General features: G+C 47.4%; 1 protein-coding gene across 2 annotated transcripts in view; it reads left to right on the forward strand.

The window, feature by feature from the left end:
• Nucleotides 1–2,441: 2,441 nt before the first annotated feature.
• Nucleotides 2,442–23,628, forward strand: part of LOC132780148 (cGMP-dependent protein kinase 1-like) — a 71,078-nt gene continuing 49,891 nt past the window's right edge. The window contains exons 1-5 of one of the 2 annotated variants that reach the window (XM_067470536.1): nucleotides 2,442–2,547; nucleotides 2,649–2,825; nucleotides 7,801–7,957; nucleotides 10,324–10,490; nucleotides 21,870–21,983. In XM_067470536.1, the coding sequence (XP_067326637.1) occupies nucleotides 2,741–2,825; nucleotides 7,801–7,957; nucleotides 10,324–10,490; nucleotides 21,870–21,983 (523 nt within the window). In that variant the 5' untranslated portion in view covers nucleotides 2,442–2,547; nucleotides 2,649–2,740. Of the gene's footprint in view, nucleotides 2,826–7,800; nucleotides 7,958–10,323; nucleotides 10,491–21,869; nucleotides 21,984–23,628 lie in introns of both variants that reach the window. The other variant, XM_067470517.1, reaches the window with a different exon arrangement.

A 23,628-nucleotide genomic window follows, 5' to 3' on the forward strand; every position in this document is an offset into this window, starting at 1 on the left:
CCCTTCATTCTGCCATGTGCAATCAAAGCCCTTCCTACAGATGGCCACTCAGCTTCTGCTTCAAAGCCTATAAGGAAGGAGAGAGAGAGATAACAGATCCAACACTGGGATTGTGGTGCTGCTGGCTGAGTGTCAGCTGCATTAAGATCACTCAGACCAAAAGGTCATGAGTTCGAAGCCAGCCCGGGTTGGAGTGGGTTTCCAACCAATTGTGTAGCCTGTTGTCGACCTTTGCAACCCGAAAGACAGTTGCATCTGTCAAGTAGGAAAATTAGGTACCACCTTAAAAAAGTGTGGGGAGGCTAAATTAACTGATTTATGAGGCCATAAAAAAGACTCCAGCAAAAGCATTCCAGCGGGGAAGCATGCGGGGAATGCGGAAGTGCTTCATCAGCGTCGCAGATGGACGAGGAAAGCGACAGCTCCCCTGGCGGCCAGAAAAAGTCAAATAGCCTCTGTGTATGTCTGTATACGTTGTATGGCAAAATTGGCATTGAATGTTTGCCATATATGTGTACACTGTAATCCGCCCTGAGTCCCTTGTGGGGTTATTTATTTATTTATCATGCCATCAGCAATCCTACCATTGTATTACATTTCTAACAGAACAAAACAAACACACAGATTAAAACAAAAAACACAGATTTTGCAAACTTGGTAGTGGGTTAAATGTCCTTTGACCAGTATCTGGCCACTTCGAGTGCCTCTGGTGTTGCCGCAGGGCTCAGGGTGCATTGTAGTAGGTGGTCAGTGGTTTGCTCTTCTCCGCACTCGCATGTCGAGGATTCCACTTTGTGGCCCCATTTCTTGAGGTTGGCTCTGCATCTCGTGGTGCCAGAGCGCAGTCTGTTCAGCACCTTCCAAGTCGCCCCATCTTCCGTGTGCCCAGGGGGGAGTCTCTCATTTGGTATCACCCATGGATTGAGGTGCTGGGTTTGGGCCTGCCACTTTTGGTCTCTTGCTTGCTGAGGTGTTCCAGCGAGTGTCTCTGTAGATCTTATAAAACTATGTCTTGATTTAAGTCGTTGACGTGCTGGCTGATACCCAAACAGGGGATGAGCTGGAGATGTCACTGCCTTGGTCCTTTCACTCTTGGCTGCTACTTCCCGGCGGATGTCAGGTGGTGCAATACCGGCTAAGCAGTGTCATTTCTCCAGTGCGTGTGGGGCGTGATAATGTGGCATTTCTCATTAAGAGCCACATCCACTGTTTTAGCGTGGTGAGATGTGTTCCACACTGGGCATGCGTACTCAGCAGCAGAGTAGCACAGCGCAAGGGCAGATGTCTGCACTGTATCTGGTTGTGATCCCCAGGTTGTGCCAGTCAGCTTTCGTATGAGATTGTTTCTAGCGTCCACTTTTTGCTTGATGTTCAGGCAGTGCTTCTTGTAGGTCAGAGCACGGTCCAGAGTGACTCCTCCCAGGTATTTGGGTGCGCTGCCATGCTCCAGTGGGATTCCTTCCCAGGTAATAATCCTCAGAGCTCGGGATGCTTGTCTGTTCTTGAGATGAAAGGCACATGTCTGTGTTTTAGATGGGTTGGGGATCAGCTGGTTTTCCCTGTAAGAGGCAGTTAGAGCACCTAGAGCTTCCGGTTCCTTACAGTGAGAGCTGTTCAACAGTGGAACTCTCTGCTACAGAATGTGGTGCAGGGTTTGAAACAGGCTGGATGGCCATCTGTTGGGGGTTCTTTGAATGTGTTTTTCCTGTTTCTTGGGGTGGGACTGGATGATGGCCCACGAGGTCTCTTCCATCTCCAGGATTCTAGGATTCATCATCATCATTAGTATTATTAGAATGGGTCCTCCACCTCTGGCCGAAAGCAGTGGCTGAAGGGGGTCTTAAAGGGGGAAGGGTCCCAACTGAAGTCAAATCCTTGGGGAGGGGTCTCTGGGGAGAGGAGGAGGAGGAGGAGGAGGAGGAGGGGGCCACCCAAGCCCACCTCCTCCTCTTCCTAGACTTCCCATGGAAAGGTCTTGGAAAGTTGACCATCAGTGCCATTGAGGAGGGGTCTCCCTCTCCCCTCCCTCCCTCGCCCACCCCTTCCTCTGGGGGTCCATTGGGGCGAGGAAGAAGAGGAGGAGGGGGCCACCCAAGCCCACCGCCTCCTCTTCCTAGACTTTCCATGGAAAGGTCTTGGAAAGTTGACCATCTGTGCTATTGAGGAGGGGTCTCCCTCTCCCCTTCTTTCCCTCGCCCACCCCTTCCTCTGGGGGTCCATTGGGGCTCTGCATTGCTTGCTTGCTTTCTTTTTGGAGGGGAGGGGGGAGATGTCTACCTAGCGACGGTCGGGTCGCCTTGGCAAACTGGCTGGTTGCCTGGTAACACCTTGGCATCGGGAAAAGGAGGGGGAGGGGAGGAGGAAGGGGAGGGGGAGTGAGAGGGAGTGAGGGAGGGGTGGCCACGCCCATCGCCCCCTCCCCCTTCGCCCCCTGAAGCAAGCCCCGCTGATTCATTCCTTCTCTCCTTCTCTCTCTCACTCATTCGGAGGAGCCGCTCCCAGTCGGAGGACCCCTCTTTGGGCAGAGGAGACCCCTCCCCACCTCAGGTGAGGTCTGAGGAGGAGGAGGAGACCCTTCGGGACCCCCCACTCCGTAGGTGGACTTTGCTTCTCATCTAGGAAACCCACCCCTCTCTTTTTTTGCCAAGGGGAGAGTGAGTGAAGAAGAGGAGGAAGAGGAAGAGGAAGAGGAGGGAGGGGACCCAAAGAAGACCCCCGCCCCAAATAAGCATATCCCACCATGGACCTCCGTCTCCGAGAGATGCGCCTTCAAGAAGAACGCGCCTTCCTGGAGAGCATGGCCAGACCCCCGGCTGGGGAGGCAGGTGAGGAGGGGGCTTCTTGGGGAGGGGGCTTCAAGAGAAAGGTGGGAGGGAAGGGGAAGCCCTCCAGAGGGTCCTGGCTTCTCTCAGAAGCGAGGAGGGGGTCTCTCTCCCAGGTGCCCCTTCTTTTTCTTCATCCAGGGACCCCCTCCCCAATTCAGCCCAGCTCTGAGGAGCCCCCTCCCCATCAATAAGGGAAAGAGGGGGAGACCCTCCAGAGGGTCCTGAGGAGGGGGTCTTTCTCCTAGTTACCTCTTCTTCTTCATCATCCAGGGACCCCCTCCCCAATTCAGCCCACCTCTGAAGAGCCCCCTCCCCATCAATAAGGGAAGGAGGGGGAGACCCTCCAGAGGGTCCTGAGGAGGGGGTCTTTCTCCTAGGTACCTCTTCTTCATCATCATCCTGGGACCCCCTCCCCAATTCAGCCCACCTCTGAGGAGCCCCCTCCCCATCAATAAGGGAAAGAGGGGGAGACCCTCCAGAGGGTCCTGAGGAGGGGGTCTTTCTCCTAGGTACCTCTTCTTCATCATAATCCAGGGACCCCCTCCCCAATTCAGCCCACCTCTGAGGAACCCCCTCCCCATCAATAAGGGAAGGAGGGAGAGACCAGAGGGTCCTGAGGAGGGGTCTTTCTCCTAGGTACCTCTTCTTTTTCTTCATCCTGGGACCCCTTCCCCAATTCAGCCCATCTCTGAGGAGCCCCTTCCCCATCAATAAGGGAAGGAGGGGGAGACCCTCCAGAGGGTCCTGGCTTTGCTCAGAAGCGAGGAGGGGGTCTTTCTCCTAGGTACCTCTTCTTCTTCTTCATCCAGGGACCCCCTCCCCAATTCAGCCCACCTCTGAGGAACCCCCTCCCCATCAATAAGGGAAGGAGGAAGAGACCCTCCAGAGGGTCCTGGCTTTGCTCAGAAGCGAGGAGGGGGTCTCTCTCCTAGGCATCCCTTCTTCTTCTTCATCCAGGGACCCCCTCCCCAATTCAGCCCACCTCTGAGGAGCCCCCTCCCCATCAATAAGGGAAGGAGGGGGAGACCCTCCAGAGGGTCCTGGCTTCTCTCAGAAGTGAGGAGGGGGTCTCTCTCTTAGGCACCCCTTCTTCTTCTTCATCCAGGGACCCCCTCCCCAATTCAGCCCCCTCCCCACCAAGAACTCAGTCTCTGGATCCGCTGCGCAACAAGTGTCTTCGCCGCAGTTTGAGATGAGCCAGAGAACACTCCCCCTCCCCATCATTCCCCCAATCCAAGGGGCTCAAAGCCCCCCCAGAAGACTCCCATTTGGACCCCTTTTGTGATGCCGGCAGCCGGGTCTCCCAAGAGTGAGGGTCTTGGGCTCAGGTGTCTCGATGCTTTGGAGTCGCCTTAGGATTGAGAGGGGTGGTATACAAATAAAGTAAATATATAAATAAAATAAGGGTGGGGGTCTTGGTCTCGGGTCTCCCAATGCCTTGAAAGAGACTCAGAAGAGGGGTCAGCTCTTCCATTGCCCCCTCCCCACTTTGTGTCCACTCATACTGACCCCCAGCCACTTCCCCATTCCCTCCTCAACCCATCATTCCCCAATCCAAGGGGCTCAAAACCCCCGAGAAGACCCCCATTTGCACCCCTTTTGTGATGATGGAAGGGGTAAATCCAGGAAGCCAGGGGTTGGGTCTCCCAAGGGTGGGGGTCTTGGGCTCAGGTCTCCCAATGCCTTGGAAGAGACTCAGAAGAGGGGTCAGCTCTGTGTCCCCTTCCATTGCCCCCTCCCCACTTTGTGCCCACTCACACTGACCCCCAGCTGGTTCCCCATTCCCACCTCCACCCATCATTCCCCAATCCAAGGGGCTCAAAACCCCCGCCAGACCCCCATTTGCTCCCCCTTTGTGATCATTCAAGGGGTAAATCCAGGAAGCCAGGGGTCGGGTCTCCCACGGGTGGGGGTCTTGAGCTCGGGTCTCCTAATGCCTTGGAAGAGACTCAGAAGAGGGGCCAGCTCTTCCATTGCCCCCTCCCCACTTTGTGCCCACTCACTGACACCCCCTGACGACCCCTCTGGGGGTCCAGACCCCCAGGTTGAGAAACACTGCATTAATGATAGTAATGGGGGGGGGGGTCTTCAAGAGGTCAGTCTCAGGTCTTCCTAATAAGGGGCTCCTTGCCTTGGAAGTGACACCGGGAGCCAGTTTGGGGCCCTTCTCCCACTCTCCCCATTGAGACCCTCCAAGCCCCAACCCACTCCCCCCCCCCAATTTATTTATGACATTGATATGCCGCCCTTTTCACCCTGAAGGGGACTCAATTAATATGTAAATATAATATATTATATTATTACCATAGCACAATAGCTGCCATTTGGGGAGGGGGCTCAAGGGTTGAGTCTGCCCAGAAGCAGCTCCTCTGCTTCTGGGCAGAATGGGGTTGGACTAGATGGCCCCCCAGGTCACTTCCAACTCAAGGATTTGATGATTCTTCTCTTGCCCCCACTGAAAATTTCCAGCCCTGCCCCCCCCCCATTTTCCCTGTAGTCCATCTGATGGTCAGGCTCGGTGGAGATGGGAGGGGGGTCTTGAGTTTCGGTCTCCAATTGATGCCCCAAAAACCTTGGAAGAGACTGGGGAGGGGCTTCCACTGCCCCCTATTTAGTGTCCGCATTGGCTGCTGGAAGTGCTCCTGACCCCCAACCACAAAGGGTTGACCCCCCAACCACAATACTTAGGTTTTGGTGTGAGAGAATTGGCTGCCCAGATGTTCTGATGTTCTACCATCCTTGTGGGAGGCTTTTCTCATGTCCTCGTATGGGAAGCTGGAGCTGACAGAGGGAGCTCATCTGTGCTCTCCCCAGATTCGAACCTCCAACCTGTGGGTCTTCAGTCCTGCCGTCACCCATTGCACCACCGTGGGTGGGGTGGGGTGGGGGGCTCCTAATGCTTAGGTGAACCAAGCAAAGACAATAATCTTCATGTAAACATTGTTTACCGTACTTAAACATGACAGAATATGGGTCCATTTACAGATCTATCGACTAGAAGTGAGTTTGTGTTTCTCTTTTATACACCTGAAATATGAAATATAAATATAAGTCCAGCTCCCCTCTCTCACTCGTCCTATTCTTCCTTTCATCTCTTTCCTTCCTCCTTCCTTCCTTCCTTCCTTCCCTCCCTCCCTTCCCTCCTTCTTTCTCTTTCCATCCTTCCTTCCCTTCCACCCTTTCATCCTTCTTTCCTTCCCTCGTTCCTCTTTCTCCTTCCTTCCTTCCTTCCTTCCTTCCTTCCTTCCTTCCTTCCTTCCTTCCCATTTGTCTTTCCTTCCTTCTCTTTCCTCCCTCTTTCCCTTTCCTCCCTCTTTCTCCCTCTCTCCATTCACTTCCACCCTTTCGTCCTTCCTTCCTTATCTTCTTCCTACCTCCTTCTCGTCCTTACTTCCCTTCCAACTTTCATCCTTCCCTCCCTCTTTGCTGTCTCTCTCTCTTTCTTCTTCCTCCATTCCCTTTTCTCTTTCCTTCCTTCTCTCTTTCCTCTCTTCCTCCCTCCATTCCCTTCCATCCTTCCCTTCCTTCCTTTCTTCCTTCCAACTTTCATCCTTCCTTCCCTCTTTGCTGTCTCTCTCTCTCTTTCTTCTTCCTCCATTCCCTTTTCTCTTTCCTTCCTTCTCTCTTTCCTCTCTTCCCCCCTCCATTCCCTTCCATCCTTCCCTTCCTTCCTTTCTTCCTTCCTACCCTCCCTTCCCTCTCTCCCTTTTGTCTTTCTTTCCCTCTTTCCTCCCTTCCTCCATTCACTTCCATCCCTTCCTTCCTTCCTTCCTTCCTTCCTTCCTTCCTACATTCCTTCCTACATTCCTTCCCTCCCTCCCTTCCCTCTCTCCCTTTTGTCTTTCTTTCCTTCTCTCTTTCCTCCCTTCCTCCATTCCCTTCCATCCTTCCCTCCCTCCCTTCCCTCTCTCCCTCCCTTTTGTCTTTCTTTCCTCCCTCCTTTCCTCCCTCCTTTCCTTCCTTCCTTCCTTCCTTCCTTCCTTTTTTCCCTCCCTCCCTCCCTTTTCTCTTTCTTTCCTTCTCTCTTTCCTCCTTCCCTCCATTCCCTTCACCCCTTCCTCCCTTCCTTCTCTTTTTCCTTCCTCCTTTCCTCCTGGGGGATGTTTAGTTGGGAGAAGAGAAGGTAGAGAGGGAACATGAGAATGACGTTTCAGGATTTCAAAGGGTGCCCCATTGAGGAGGAGGACTAGGGAGGGGAAAAACTGACTTTCTGGTTGCTCTCGAGACCAGGACACAAGGGAGAAATAGGTTCAAATGGCAGGGAAAGAGAGTCAACCAAAACAATTAGGAAGAACTTCCTGGAGAGTCATACAGGTTGCCTGGGTATGTGGTGGAGTCTCCTTCTCTGGAGGATTTCCCACAGAGGCTGTCTATCTATTGGGAGCGCTTTGATTGTGCCTTCTCATATGGCAGGGGGTTGGACTGGATGGCCCTTAGGGGTCCCTTCCAGCTCTAGGATTCTATATCAGGAGCAGGAAATGTGGGTTCTAATGGGTTCACTTCTTCTCTCCTATCCACCAAGTCCAACCCTTTTGGGATCCAAACTTTTCCTGTCTTTGTTTCACTTTCTGCCTCCAAGAGAGAAGAGGAAGGGGAGGAAAAGGTGGTGGTGGTGGTGGTGGGGCTTGGGGAGAGCATTCTGAATCCCACCAATAGAATTGGGCCAAACTTCCCACACAGAACCCCCATGAACAACAAAAAATACAGTATTTTATGATGATATTTGGTGAGCCCTCTGACACCCCCTCATGACCCCCCAGGTTGAGAAACACACATGTAAATGTGGAACATGGATGGAGCAAGCACGCTCCCCTGAGGCAGGCCGTTCTTCCATTGGGGGATATCCCTGGTGGTCAATGGGGAAAGATCAAAGCCCCCTCAAGGAGCCAGAGATGCCAATTCAGGGGGTGTCCTTCTCCAGGGTCAGAGGTCAAGCATTTTGGTACCACCTCCCTATCTCTCTTTCTATTCCCAGGTGGGGATGAAGGGGACCCTCCCAACGAGTGGTCCCCGGAGGAGCAGCCCCCAATGGAGGAAACATCTGGGAGGCGCAGCTGGGGAGGGGCCATTGTGCCGGAGCCCCTCCTCACCGATGAAGATTGGCAGGTGCCTTGCGTCCCCAAGTCCCCCAGGTGAGCCATCCCAGGAAAGGACCCTAACATTGCTTCATCTGGCTACAGATTCTGTATTTGGCACTTTTATCCCCTAATCTACTCTATATGCCAAGCTACCAGGAAAGGATTTCTTTTCTGCCTTCATTCTCTTATCAGTTTCTCTCTCAGCCTGGCAAAACACCTGAGAGATTGGTGTGTGAAATAGGTAAATCCAAGTAGGTAGAAAGATAAGCAGGAACAAATAATCCAGGAACGAAGTCCACCAGAGTTCATGAAAAACTAACATAGGAACTTTCAAACTAAAATTTCAAATTTGAATCATGAAATCAAATAAGGCATAACTTGAATCCATCCAAGGCAAGGCTACAAAGTTAAAGATAAATGTTTTAATTCAATCCCAACATTGCTTCGTCTGGCTACAGAGTCTGTACTTGGCACTTTTATCCCCTAATCTCCTTTATATGCCAAGCCACCAGAAAAGGATTTCTTTTCAGCCTTGATTCTCTTATCAGTTTCTCTCTCAGCCTGGCAGAACGCCTAAGAGATTGGTGTATGAAATAGGTAAATCCAAGTAGGTAGAAAGATAAGCAGGAACAAATAATCCAGAAACTAAGTCCATCAGAGTTCATGAAAAACTAACATAGGAACTTCCAAAGTAAAATTTCAAATTTGAATCATAAAATCAAACAAGGCATAGCTTGAATCTATCCAAGGCAAGGCTACAAAGTTCAAGATAAATGTCTTAATTCAATCCCAACATTGCTTCATCTGGCTACAGATTCTGTACTTGGCACTTTTATCCCCTAATCTCCTTTATATGCCAAGCCACCAGAAAAGGATTTCTTTTCAGCCTTGATTCTCTTATCAGTTTCTCTCTCAGCCTGGCAGATCACCTAAAAGATTGGTGTGCGAAATAGGTAAATCCAATTAGGTAGAAAGATAAGCAGGAACAAATAATCCAGGAAATAAGTCCATCAGAGTTCATGAAAAACTAATATAGGAACTTCCAAAGTAAAATTTCAAATTTGAATCATGGAATTAAACAGGGCATAACTTGAATCCATCCAAAACAAGGCTACAAAGTTCAGGACAAACGTCTTATTTCAATCCCAACATTGCTTCGTCTGGCTACAGATTCTGTACTTGGCACTTTTATCCCCTAATCTACTCTATATCCCAAGCCGTCAGAAAAGGATTTCTTTACAGCCTTGATTCTCTTATCAGTTTCTCTCTCAGCCTGGCAGAACGCCTAAGAGATTGGTGTGCGAAATAGGTAAATCCAAGTAGGTAGAAAGATAAGCAGGAACACATAATCCAGGAAATAAGTCCATCAGAGTTCATGAAAAACTAACATAGGAACTTCCAAGGTAAAATTCCAAACATGGAATCAAACAAGGCATAACTTGAATCCAGCCAAGGCAAGGCTACAAAGTTCAAGATAAATGTCTTAATTCAACCCCAACATTGCTTCATCTGGCTACAGATTCTGTACTTGGCACTTTTATCCCCTAATCTCCTTTATATGCTAAGCCGCCAGAAAAGGATTTTTTTTCAGCCTTGATTCTCTTATCAGTTTCTCTCTCAGCCTGGCAGATCACCTAAGAGATTGGTGTGCAAAATAGGTAAATCCAAGTAGGTAGAAAGATAAGCAGGAACAAATAATCCAGGAAATAAGTCCATCAGAGTTCATGAAAAACTAACATAGGAACTTCCAAGGTAAAATTCCAAACTTGAATCATGGAATCAAACAAGGCATAGCTTGAATCTATCCAAGGCAAGGCTACAAAGTTCAAGATAAATGTCTTAATTCAATCCCAACATTGCTTCGTCTGGCTACAGATTCTGTACTTGGCACTTTTATCCCCTAATCTACTCCATATGCCAAGCCTCCAGAAAAGGATTTTTTGCAGCCTTGATTTTCTTATCAGTTTCTCTCTCAGCCTGGCAGGACGCCTAAGAGATTGGTGTGCAAAATAGGTAAATCCAAGTAGGTAGAAAGATAAGCAGGAACAAATAATCCAGGAACTAAGCCCATCAGAGTTCATGAAAAACTAACATAGGAACTTCCAAGGTAAATTTCCAAGGGACAACTTGAATCCATCCAAGGCAAGGCTACAAAGTTAAAGATAAATGTCTTAATTCAATCCCAACATTGCTTCGTCTGGCTACAGATTCTGTATTTGGCACTTTTATCCCCTAATCTCCTCTATATTCCTGGCCTCAGGCCCTTTCCTTTTCCCCCTCAGCCGCTTAAGTGGCTGAGGGGGAAAAGGAAAGGGCCTGAGGCCAGGAATGGTGGGAGTTGAAGTCCAAAACCTCGGGAGGGAAGGCCCAACTTGGCCCAAGCCTATCTCCATCCTTTGCCAACTCTCTTTCCGTTGCAGGGATGCCAGCCTCATCCTGGAAGCCGTGAAGCGCAACCAGTTCTTGCGCTGCCTGGGCGAAGGACAGGACCAGCCGCTGGTGGAGAGCTTCACCCCACAAGAGTTCCTCCCGGGGCAGAACGTGGTGGCCGAGGGGGACGACGGCAGCGCCATGTACATCGTGGCCGGTGAGGAGCACACAATAGAGGGGAGTGTGTGTGTGTTGTGGGTGACCAAGGGGCAACGTGGTGGGCAGAACCACCACTGGAGATAGATGTCCCTCCCATTGCCACTTGAAGTCTACCCTGAAGCTAAGAATCCCTCTGTGAAGGACACTGGGGATGTTCAACCTTGAATAATAGAGTTGGAAGAGGGCTTGATAAGTGGATGGACTTCTTCAGGAGAGCATGGCAACCATTGGAAGACATGGGTCTTGGCCTGGTTCCCATTCTCTGTGCTCCAGGACACTTATGGAAGTGGGTTGATGGACTTATTGATGGATGTGTTGTGGGTTGATGGACGTGTTGATGGATGTGTTGTGGGTTGATGGATGTGTTGATGGATGTGTTGTGGGTTGATTGACATGTTGATGGACATGTTGTAGGTTGATGGACGTGTTGATGGACGTGTTGTGGGTTGATGGAAGTGTTGATGCATGTGTTGTGGGTTGATTGACATGTTGATGGATGTGTTATAGGTTGATGGACGTGTTGTGGGTTGATGGATTGTTGTGAGTTGATGGACGTGTTGATGGACGTGTTGTCAAAGGCTTTCACGGCCGGAATCACTGGGTTTCTGTAAGTTTTTTGGGCTGTCTGGCCATGTTCCAGAAGCATTCTCTCTTGACGTTTCACCTACATCTATGGCAGGCATCCTCAGAGGTTGTGAGGTCTGTTGGAAACTAGGAAAACGGGGTGTATATATTTGTGGAATGTTGTCCAGGGTGGGAGAAAGAACTCTTGTCTGCTTGAGGTAGGTGTGAATGTTGTAATTTGCCATCTTGATTAGCATTTAATGGCCTAGCACTTTTCAAGGTGTGGCTTGTTACTACCTGGAGGCATCCTTTGTTGAGAGGTGATTAGCTGTCCCCAATTGTTTCTTGTCTGGAGCTCCCTTGTCTTTATTTACTGTCCTGATGTTAGACCATTGGCTACCTTAATTCGCATTTAATGGCCTAGCAGTTCTCAAGGCATGGCTTGTTACTGCCTGGTGGCATCCTTTGTTGAGAGGTGAATAGCTGTCCCCAATTGTTTCTTGTCTGGAGCTCCCTTGTCTTTATTTACTGTCCTGATTTTAGACCACTGGCTACCTTGATTAGTATTTAATGGCCTAGCAGTTCTCAAGGTGTGGCTTCTTACTGCCTGGAGGCATCCTTTGTTGAGAGATGATTAGCTGTCCCCAATTGTTTCTTGTCTGGAACTCCCCTGTCTTTATTTACTATCTTGATTTTAGACCATTGGCTACCTTGAGCATTTAATGGCCCAGCAGTTCTCAACGTGTCACTTCTTACTGCCTGGAGGCATCCTTTGTTGAGAGGTAATTAGCTATCCCTAATTGTTTCTTGTCTGGAGCTCCCCTGTCTTTATTTACTGTCCTAATTTTAGACCACTGGCTATCTTAATTAGCATTTAATGGCCTAGCAGTTCTCAAGGCATGGCTTGTTACTGCCTGGAGGCATCCTTTGTTGAGAGGTGAATAGCTGTCCCCAATTGTTTCTTGTCTGGAGCTCCCTTGTCTTTATTTACTATCCTGATTTTAGACCACTGGCTACCTTGATTAGCATTTAATGGTCTAGCAGTTCTCAAGGCGTCGCTTCTTACTGCCTGGAGGCATCCTTTGTTGAAAGGTGATTAGCTGTCCCCAATTGTTTCTTGTCTGGAACTCCCCTGTCTTTATTTACTATCCTGATTTTAGAGCATTGACTACCTTGATTAGCATTTAGTGGCCTAGCAGTTCTCAAGGGGTGTCTTCTTACTACCTGGAAGCATTCTTTGTGGACAGGTGATTAGCTGTCCCTAATTGTTTTCTTGTCTGGAGCTCCCCTGTGTTTATTTACTGTCTTCATTCTGGTGTTTTTTGATACTGGTAGCCAGATTTTGCTCATTTTCATGGTTTCCTCCTTTCTGTTGAAATTGTCCATGTGCTTCTTGTGGATTGCAATGGCTTCTCTGTGGTTGTGAGAGTGGTCCAGCATTTCCGTGTTCTCAAATCATATGCTGTGTCCAGGTTGGTTCCTCAGGTGCTCTGCTCTGGCTGATGTCTCTGGTTGAAGTAGTCAACGTCAGGAGAGAATGCTTCTGGAACATGGCCGTACAGCCTGAAAAACTTACAGCAACCCGATGATTCCAGCCATGAAAGCCTTCGACAACACAATAATAGAGTTGGAAGAGGGCTGGACAAGTGGATGGACTTCTTCAGGAGAGCTTGGCAACTGTTGGAAGGCAGAGATCTTGGCCTGCCTCCCATTCCCCATCCAGGTTTGTGGATGGTTTTGAAACACAGCCTGGATGGCCATCTGTCTCAGAGAATCATGGAATCGCAGAGTTGGAGAAGACTACACAGGCCCCCTTCTGCCATGCAGGAAAAGCACCATCACAGCATCCCTGACAGATGGTCATCCAGCCTTTGTTTAGAAGCCTCCAAAGAAGGCATCTGTCAGGTTAGGCTAGATGACTCATGTGGTCTCTTCCAACTCTTACTTACTTAGGCGATCCCTTTTAGCTCGAGGATGATGGTCCTCCAAGGTGATGGTCCTCTTGGTAGTGGATGCACAGGTGGCTGTGGAGACCTATTCTTGATCCGCATGTTCTTCAACAGTTTTATTTGTCATGTCAGGACAACTGGTCAAATTATATTACTTTTCTAACAGAACAAAGCAAACAAACAGACAAAATACAAAATTTGAGAGTTTGGTAGTTGGTTAAATGTCCTTTGACCAGTCTCTGTCCACTTGGAGTGCCTCTGGTGTTGCCACAAGAAGGTCCTCCATGGTGCATGTGGCAGGGCTCAGGTTGCATTGCAGCAGGTGGTCAGTGGTTTGCTCTTCTCCACACTCGCATGTCGAGGATTCCACGTTGTGGCCCCATTTCTTGAGGTTGGCTCTGCATCTTGTGGTGCCAGAGCACAGTCTGTTCAGCGCCCTCCAAGTCTTCTGTGTGCCCAGGAGGGAGTCTCTCATTTGGTATCAGCTATGGGTTGAGGTTCTGGGTTTGAGCCTGCCACTTTTGGACTCTCACTTGCTGGGGTGTTCCAGCGAGTGTCTCTGTAGATCTTAGACAACTATGTCTTGATTTAAGTCGTTGATGTGCTGGCTGATGTCCAAACAGGGAATGAGCTGGAGATGTCTCTGCCTTGGTCCTTTCACTATTGGCAGCTACTTCCCGGTGGATGTCAGGTGGTGCAATACCGGCTAAGCAGTGTAATTTCTCCAGTGGTGTAGGGCGCAGACACCCCATGATGATGTGGCATGTCTCATTAAGACCCACATCCACTGTTTTAGCGTGGTGAGATGTGTTCCACACTGGGCATGCATACTCAGCAGCAGAGTAGCATAGTGCAAGGGCAGATGTCTTCACTGTGTCTAGTTGTGATCCCCAGGTTGTGCCAGTAGCTTTCGTATGATATTGTTTCTAGCACCCACTTTTTGCTTGATGTTCAGGCAGTGCTTCTTGTAGGTCAGAGCACGGTCCAGAGTTACTCCCAGGTATTTGGGTGCGCTGCAATGCTCCCGTGGGATTCCTTCCCAGGTCATAATCCTCAGAGCTCGGGATGCTTGTCTGTTCTTGAGGTGAAAGGCACATGTCTGTGTTTTAGATGGGTTAGGGATCAGCTGGTTTTCCCTGAAATAGGCGGTAAGAGCACCTAGAGTTTCAGAGAGCTTCTGTTCTACCATCTCAAAGCTCCCTGCTTGAGCGGTGATGGCACGATCATCAGCATAGATAAAACTCTCTGTCCCTTCTGGCAGTGGCTGGTCATTTGTGTAGATGTTGAACATGGATGGAGCAAGCACGCTCCCCTGAGGCAGGCCGTTCTTCTCCCACAGTGAGGACATTGGTTTCCAGACAGAAGGCAGGGTTGGCTTGATGTGCCTTCATCTTCTTGGCACGTTCCTCCCTTTGGTGCCTCTTTGGATTCTGCAGCACTGCTGGTCTTCCAACTCTACTATTCTATGAGTCAGTGAAAGAAGGAGCTTCCACCTGGAAACCAATGCTCTCACTGTGGAAGAAGATGCAGGTCAAGAAGAGGGCTCCACAGTCACCTACGGACCCACCAGAACACTGATCCTAGAAGACTATCCTACTCGGCCAACGAGGGATTGCCTAAGACAAGAGGTCTGATCTTCTCTCTGATCCATACTCCAGACTCCTTTTGATACAGCCCAAAATCCCATTGTCTTTTTGAGCCGGCGCATCACACTCTTGGCTTTGTTTACCTTGTTGTCCAATCGAGAAGAGAAGCCTGGGAGAAGAGAAGTAGGAGAAGAGGTGCCATCGAGGAGGACAGGACAGCCTTGCTTCCTGAAGCTCCAGAGAGTAGGAAGCGATGGCTCCATAGATGCAAATTCCAGGAAGCGAGATTCCATCTAAGCCAGAGCTTTCCACACCGTGCGTTGCGGCACAATTGTGTGTTGGCGGCATTGTGTGGGTGTCTCGCACCAATGTGGCAAGAAACCTCTGAGTCTAGGCGAAATAAGCAAAACGTCGTCATATTTTTAGAAATATGCATGCAAGGGTTTCATGAGATCCCCATACACTGCGTTATTTACAGTTTCACTACAGGCAGTCCCCAGGTTGCAAACACCTTACGGACAAATGACTTCTAGATAAGAACAGGATGAGACAACAGGAAGTGAGAGGAATCTTCCCTCTGGAAGTTAACACCTCACAAACAGAGGATGCCTTTAGGTCACAGAAGCCAGGCTACCTCTTATGAACACCTCCCAAACTGAGGCAAGGCTACCTCTACGCAGATACCCTCACTGATTGACTTTGCAGCTTCCTAGCTACTCAATACTATTCAAGCTTGCTAATTGCAACATCCACAATTTCTTTACACAGACAAGGGTCCCCCCCCCCCCACCCTGGACATTATTCAACAGGCATATATGCAGATACCCTCACTGATTGACTTTGCAGCTTCATAGCTACTCAATGCTATTCAGGCTTGCTAACTGCAACATTCACAATTCCTTTACGTAGACAAGAGTTCTTTCTCCCACCCTGGACATCATTCCACAGGCATATATACACTGCACTTGCTTCATTTCCTCTATGCAGATACCCTCACTGATTGACTTTGCAGCTTCATAGCTGCTCAATGCTATTCAAAATTGCTAATTGCAACATTCACAATTGCTTTACACAGACAAGGGTTCTTTCTCCCACCCTGGACATCATTCCACAGGCATATGTACACTACACTTGCTTCACTACCTCTATCCAGATACCCTCACTGATTGACTTTGCATTGCAACATTCACAATTGCTTTATGTAGACAAGGGTTCTTTCTCCCACCCTGGACATCATTCCACAAGCGTATATACACTGCACTTGCTTCACTACCTCTATGCAGATACTCTCACTGATTGACTTTGCAGCTTCATAGCTGCTCAATGCTATTCAAAATTGCTAATTGCAACATTCACAATTGCTTTACACAGACAAGGGTTCTTTCTCCCACCCTGGACATCATTCCACAGGCATATGTACACTACACTTGCTTCACTACCTCTATCCAGATACCCTCACTGATTGACTTTGCATTGCAACATTCACAATTGCTTTATGTAGACAAGGGTTCTTTCTCCCACCCTGGACATCATTCCACAAGCGTATATACACTGCACTTGCTTCACTACCTCTATGCAGATACTCTCACTGATTGACTTTGCAGCTTCATAGCTAGTCAATGCTATTCGAGCTTGCTAATTGCAACATCCATACTTGCTTTGCACAGACAAGGTTTTTTTTCCTCCCACCCGGGTTATCATTCCACAGGCATATATACACTGCACTTGCTTCATTACCTCTATCCAGATACCCTCACTGATTGACTTTGCATTGCAACATTCACAATTGCTTTATGTAGACAAGGGTTCTTTCTCCCACCCTGGACATCATTCCACAAGCGTATATACACTGCACTTGCTTCACTACCTCTATGCAGATACTCTCACTGATTGACTTTGCAGCTTCATAGCTAGTCAATGCTATTCGAGCTTGCTAATTGCAACATCCATACTTGCTTTGCACAGACAAGGTTTTTTTTCCTCCCACCCGGGTTATCATTCCACAGGCATATATACACTGCACTTGCTTCATTTCCTCTATGCAGATACCCTCACTGATTGACTTTGCAGCTTCATAGCTACTCGATGCTATTCAAGCTTGCTAATTGCAACATTCCCAATTGCTTTACACAGACAAGGGTCCCCCCCCCCCACCACCACCACCACCCTGGACATTATTCAACAGGCATATATGCAGATACCCTCACTGATTGACTTTGCAGCTTCATAGCTACTCAATGCTATTCAAAATTGCTAATTGCAACATTCACAATTGCTTTACATGGACAAGAGTTCTTTCTCCCACGCTGGATATCATTCCACAGGCATATATACACTGCACTTGCTTCACTACCTCTATCCAGATACCCTCACTGATTGACTTTGCAATGCTATTCAGGCTTGCTAATTGCAACACCCACAATTGTTTTACGTAGACAAGGGTTCTTTCTCCACCCCGGACATCATTCCACAAAGCATATATACACCGCACTTGCTTCACTACCTCTATCCAGATACCCTCACTGATTGACTTTGCAGCTTCATAGCTACTCGATGCTATTCAAGCTTGCCCATTGCAACATCCACACTTGCTTTACACAGACAAGGGTTTTTTCTCCCACCCTGGACATCATTCCACAGGCATATATACACTGCACTTGCTTCACTACCTCTATGCAGATACCCTCCCTGATTGACTTTGCAGCTGCATAGCTACTCAATGCTATTCAAGCTTGCTAACTGCAACATCCACAATTGCTTTCCACAGACAAGGGTTCTTTCTCCCATCCTGGACATCATTCCACAGGCATATATACACTACACTTGCTTCATTTCCTCTATGCAGATACCCTCACTGATTGACTTTGCAGCTTCATAGCTACTTAATGCTATTCAGTCTTGCTAATTGCAACATTCACAATTGCTTTACGTAGACAAGGATTCTTTCTCCCATCCTGGACATTCTACAGATAGATATATACACTCCACTTGCCTCGCTGCCAACAAACCTCTTGTGGATGCCTGCCACAGATGCAGGTGAAACATCCGGAGAGAATGCTCCTGGAACATGGTCAGACTGCCCAAAAAACTCACAGCAGCCCAATATTAGCATTATTTATATTCCTCTCTCAAGACTGGAGCGCAAGGTGGACTGCAAATTAGCACGACTCCGACATCGTTAAAAACATGCAAAAGGTCAACACTAAAATGAACAAACGTCATTTAGACCATTTGTGACAGGGGAAAAGGGCCGCTGGGGAAACCGAGGCAGAGAGGAAGGCCAAGGAAGATGCTCCTTAAAGGCTAGGAAGTGTTGTTGTTGTTACTGTTGTTGTTGTTGCTGTTGTTGTTGTTGTTGTTGTTGTTGTATGAGTTAAGAAAGCCAAGAGTGCCTCTGAGCTGGTCCAGAGGGCTTTCCATGACTCACTCCAAAGTTCTCAATGGGTTCTAAGGAAGCTCATCAAGTCCAAGATGATGACCACTTTTGAGGTGTCTTTTGAGCAGCTGCTGCTTTTGCACCCCATACAAGCCAAGCAAAGGGCTTATTGTGTGTGTGTGTATGTGTGTATGTGTGTGTGCTTATGAATAAAGATGGGGAGGAAGCTTGAGCAGCGGATTTTCCGGTCCTCCAGTTTCCTGACACCCGCACAAAGCTCCTGAGGAAGCGGTTCAGGCCTATGGGTTAAGGCGTCATTGCTATGCAAATGAGATGCAGATCCATCTTTCATCTCTTTCCTAAGTACCAGAGAGAGCCAACTTTGGGCTGCACGAAGGTGAAGCAGCTGGAACGTAAATCCTGAAATCTGGCGAGTGGGAAACTTGGAGTAGATCAGGGCTTCTTGAATTTTTGGCCCAAGATACGTTTACGTGAACCCAGGTAAATAAGTATATAAAATGGGCATAACAACCAAACATTTGCTGATACAAATCAGCATTGGAAAGGCTCACCTAAAAAGTGGATTTTCCCTTTTTTATGAAGTACAGCTGAAGCATCCATTGATACAAATCAGCATTGGAAAGGCTCACCTAAAAAGTGGATTTTCCCTTTTTTATGAAGTACAGCTGAAGCATCCATTGATACAAATCAGCATTGGAAAGGCTCACCTAAAAAGTGGATTTTCCCTTTTTTATGAAGTACAGCTGAAGCATCCATTGATACAAATCAGCATTGGAAAGGCTCACCTAAAAAGTGGATTTTCCCTTTTTTATGAAGTACAGCTGAAGCATCCATTGATACAAATCAGCATTGGAAAGGCTCAGCTAAAAAGTGGATTTTCCCTTTTTTATGAAGTACAGCTGAAGCATCCATTGATACAAATCAGCATTGGAAAGGCTCAGCTAAAAAGTGGATTTTCCCTTTTTTATGAAGTACAGCTGAAGCATCCATTGATACAAATCAGCATTGGAAAGGCTCACCTAAAAAGTGGATTTTCCCTTTTTTATGAAGTACAGCTGAAGCATCAATTGATACAAATCAGCATTGGAAAGGCTCAGCTAAAAAGTGGATTTTCCCTCTTTATGAAGTACAGCTGAAGCATCCATTGATACAAATCAGCATTGGAAAGGCTCACCTAAAAAGTGGATTTTCCCTTTTTTATGAAGTACAGCTGAAGCATCCATTGATACAAATCAGCATTGGAAAGGCTCAGCTAAAAAGTGGATTTTCCCTTTTTTATGAAGTACAGCTGAAGCATCCATTGATACAAATCAGCATTGGAAAGGCTCACCTAAAAAGTGGATTTTCCCTTTTTTATGAAGTACAGCTGAAGCATCCATTGATACAAATCAGCATTAGAAAGGCTCACCTAAAAAGTGGATTTTCCCTTTTTTATGAAGTACAGCTGAAGCATCCATTGATACAAATCAGCATTGGAAGGGCTCACCTAAAAAGTGGATTTTCCCTTTTTTATGAAGTACAGCTGAAGCATCCATTGATACAAATCAGCATTAGAAAGGCTCACCTAAAAAGTGGATTTTCCCTTTTTTATGAAGTACAGCTGAAGCATCCATTGATACAAATCAGCATTAGAAAGGCTCACCTAAAAAGTGGATTTTCCCTTTTTTATGAAGTACAGCTGAAGCATCCATTGATACAAATCAGCATTGGAAGGGCTCACCTAAAAAGTGGATTTTCCCTTTTTTATGAAGTACAGCTGAAGCATCCATTGATACAAATCAGCATTAGAAAGGCTCACCTAAAAAGTGGATTTTCCCTTTTTTATGAAGTACAGCTGAAGCATCCATTGATACAAATCAGCATTGGAAGGGCTCACCTAAAAAGTGGATTTTCCCTTTTTTATGAAGTACAGCTGAAGCATCCATTGATACAAATCAGCATTAGAAAGGCTCACCTAAAAAGTGGATTTTCCCTTTTTTATGAAGTACAGCTGAAGCATCCATTGATACAAATCAGCATTAGAAAGGCTCACCTAAAAAGTGGATTTTCCCTTTTTTATGAAGTACAGCTGAAGCATCCATTGATACAAATCAGCATTGGAAGGGCTCACCTAAAAAGTGGATTTTCCCTTTTTTATGAAGTACAGCTGAAGCATCCATTGATACAAATCAGCATTAGAAAGGCTCACCTAAAAAGTGGATTTTCCCTTTTTTATGAAGTACAGCTGAAGCATCCATTGATACAAATCAGCATTGGAAGGGCTCACCTAAAAAGTGGATTTTCCCTTTTTTATGAAGTACAGCTGAAGCATCCATTGATACAAATCAGCATTGGAAAGGCTCACCTAAAAAGTGGATTTTCCCTTTTTTATGAAGTACAGCTGAAGCATCCATTGCAATCACTGTACGACAGATTTAGTGTCAATGCCGACAACAGCCACTAGGTGGCATTCAGAAACCTTTACTATTGTCAACATTGATCTGAGCCAAACACTGAGCTAAAGGGATCCATAGTTTGAAAAGCAGTGGAGAGCAAACTTCAACCCTCCAGGTATTTTGGACAGCCCTCCAGTGTTTTGGACTCCGGTGTTTTGGACTCTAGAAGTTATGGGCAAGGAGAGTGACTCGTTTTAGTTTTGCAAGGCCAACAGTTGGTTCATTACAAAGACATCTATCAAGCAATGTATCTACACTGTAGAAATAATGTTAATTTGATCCCACTTTAACTATGGAATCCTGGGAGTTGTAGCTTGGTAAGGATGCATTTCAAGAAGCAACTGCATATGTGGACATCACTTGATGGGCAATGTAGTAATCAGAGAGATAACATAATCAGAAGCAAAAGATGGAAAAGCTCCACGATCTCTGCCAAAAGAAGACCGGGAGCAGATTGTGGCTCAAACTAGAGTTGTACTATTAATCCTAATTGACTGGGGCCAGAAGAACTCCGAATTGTAGATTGTACTATTAATAGATTGTACTATTAATCCTAATTGCCTGGGGTCAGAAGAACTCCGAACTAAAGCAGGGATATTGGGTGCATCTACACTGTTGAATAAATAGTTTTGCACCACTTTCTCTACTATGACTCCATGCTGTGGAATCATGGGAGCTGTAGCTTCACAAAGCCTACAGCCTTCTCTTCTGTAGAGGACAGATGCCTTGTCAAAATGCAGGTCCCATGGTTATAGCCTTGAGCAATTAAAGTGAGATAGAACTGCATTAATTCTACAGTGTAAATCAGGTATGGTTAAACTTCAGCCTTTCGGGTGTTTTGGACTCTGGTGTTTTGGACTCTGGGTGTTACGGGCAAGGAGAGAGACTCGTTTTAGTTTTGTAAGCCGCATCGAATCCCTTGGGAGATGCTAGCGGGGTACAAATAAAGTGTATGTGTATATATATATATATATATATATATATATATATATATATATATATAAAACAGTTGGTTCGTTACAAAGACATCCATCAAGCACTGTATCTACACTGTAGAAATAATGTTAGTTTGACCCCACTTTAACTACTGTGGAGTCCTGGGAGCTATAGCATGGTAAGGATGCATTTCAAGAAGCAACTGCATATGTGGACATCACTTGATGGGCAATGTAGTAATCAGAGAGATAACATAATCAGAAGCAAAAGATGGAAAAGCTCCCCGATCTCTGCCAAAAGAAGACCAGGAGCAGATTGTGGCTCAAACTAGAGTTGTACTATTACAACTCTAACGGTGGTTAGGAATTGTGGGAGTTGCAGTCCAAAATGCCCTGAGGGCCAAAGTTTGCGCATGTCTCCTCCTGACCTAGGGATACAAACCTCTTGAGTAAGGGAATGTCATATTAGCATGATGTTTATGTCTTCTCCTTCTCTTTCTCCCCTTGGCAGAGGGAGAGCTGCGGGTGACGCAGAAGGGGCGCCAGCTGCGCACGCTGCTCCCGGGGGATGTCTTCGGGGAGCTGGCCGTCCTGTACAACTGCCGGCGCACGGCCACCGTCACAGGTGAGGAGAGAAAGGAACATACGTCTATATGCTTGTGTGTCTGCAACATGTGCAAGCAAACAATGCTGGCAATCCTCCTGACGTCGATGTTTTGGAAATTACATCTGTTGCACCTTTGACCTGAGATGGCTGCCATTCTCTCCTCCAAGGTGTCCTTCTGCTCATGCGTTGGCACATGCTCTCCCTCCATGCCTTTCCCATGTGTGCCAGGTGTGGGATCTGCTCTGTTTGGCTCTCATTCCCCTTTAGTACTTTGTTCCAGCTGAAGGGAAGTCTGCAGAGCACCAGGCTTTTGACTCTTGCAAGGTGTTCTTTTGCTAATCCCTGAGTTGGCACATGTTCCCTCTCTTCATGCTTTTCCCTTTCCAAAAAGTGTGTTGACTCTGTATTGACAAAGGCTTCCATGGCCAGAATGACTGGGTTGCTGTGAGTTTTCTGGACTCTATGGCCATGTTCCAGAAGCATTCCCTTCTGACATTTTGCCTGCATCTATGGCAGGCATCCTCAGAGGTTGTGAGGTCTGTTGGAAACTAAGCAAGTGGGGTTGATATCCCTGTGGAATGATATCCAGGTGGGAGAAAGAACTCTTGTCTGTTGGAGGCAAGTGTGAATGTTGCAATTGGCCAACTTGATTACCGTTGAAAGGCCTTACAGCTTTAAAACCTGGCTACTCCCTGCCTGGGGGAATCCTTTGTTGGAAGGTATTAGCCAGCCCTGATTGAGAAGCATTCTCTCTTGGTGTTTTGCCCGCATCTATGGCAGGCATCCTCAGAGGTTGTGAGGTCTGTTGGAAACTAGGAAAATTGGCTTTTTTCAGGAGCATTCTCTCCTGACATTTCACCCACATCTATGGCAGGCATCCTCAGAGGTTGTGAGGCCTGTGGGAAACTAGGAAAATGGGCTTTTTTCAGGAGCATTCTCTCCTGACATTTTACCCACATCTATGGCAGGCATCCCCAGAGGTTGTGAGGTCTGTTGGAAACTAGGAAATTTGGCTTTTTTCAGGAGCATTCTCTCCTGACATTTCGCCCACATCTATGGCAGGCATCCTCAGAGGTTGTGAGGCCTGTTAGAAACTAGGAAAATGGGCTTTTTTCAGGAGCATTCTCTCCTGACATTTCGCCCACATCTATGGCAGGCATCCTCAGAGGCTGTGAGGTCTGTTGGAAACTAGGCAAGTGGGGTTGATATCCCTGCGGAATGATATCCAGGTGGGAGAAAGAACTCTTGTCTGGTGGAGGCAAGTGTGAATGTTGCAATTGGCCAGCTTGATTAGCGTTGAAAGGCCTTGCAGCTTCGAAACCTGGCTACTCCCTGCCCGGGGGAATCCTTTGTTGGAAGGTGTCAGCTGGCCCTGGTTGAGAAGCATTCTCTCCTGATGTTTCACCTGCATCTATGGCAGGCATCCCCAGAGGCTGTGAGGTCTGTTGGAAACTAGGCAAGCCAATTTTCCTAGTTTCCAACAGACCTCACAACCTCTGAGGATGCCTGCTATAGATGTGGATGAAATGTCAGGAGAGAATGCTTCTGAAAAAGCCCACTTGGCTAGTTTCCAACAGACCTCACAACGTCTGAGGATGCCTACTATAGATGTGGATGAAATGTCAGGAGAGAATGCTTCTGGAAGAGCCCAGAAAACTCACAA

Source organism: Anolis sagrei, chromosome 1 (assembly GCF_037176765.1).
Source record: "Anolis sagrei isolate rAnoSag1 chromosome 1, rAnoSag1.mat, whole genome shotgun sequence".
NCBI lineage: Eukaryota > Metazoa > Chordata > Lepidosauria > Squamata > Dactyloidae > Anolis > Anolis sagrei.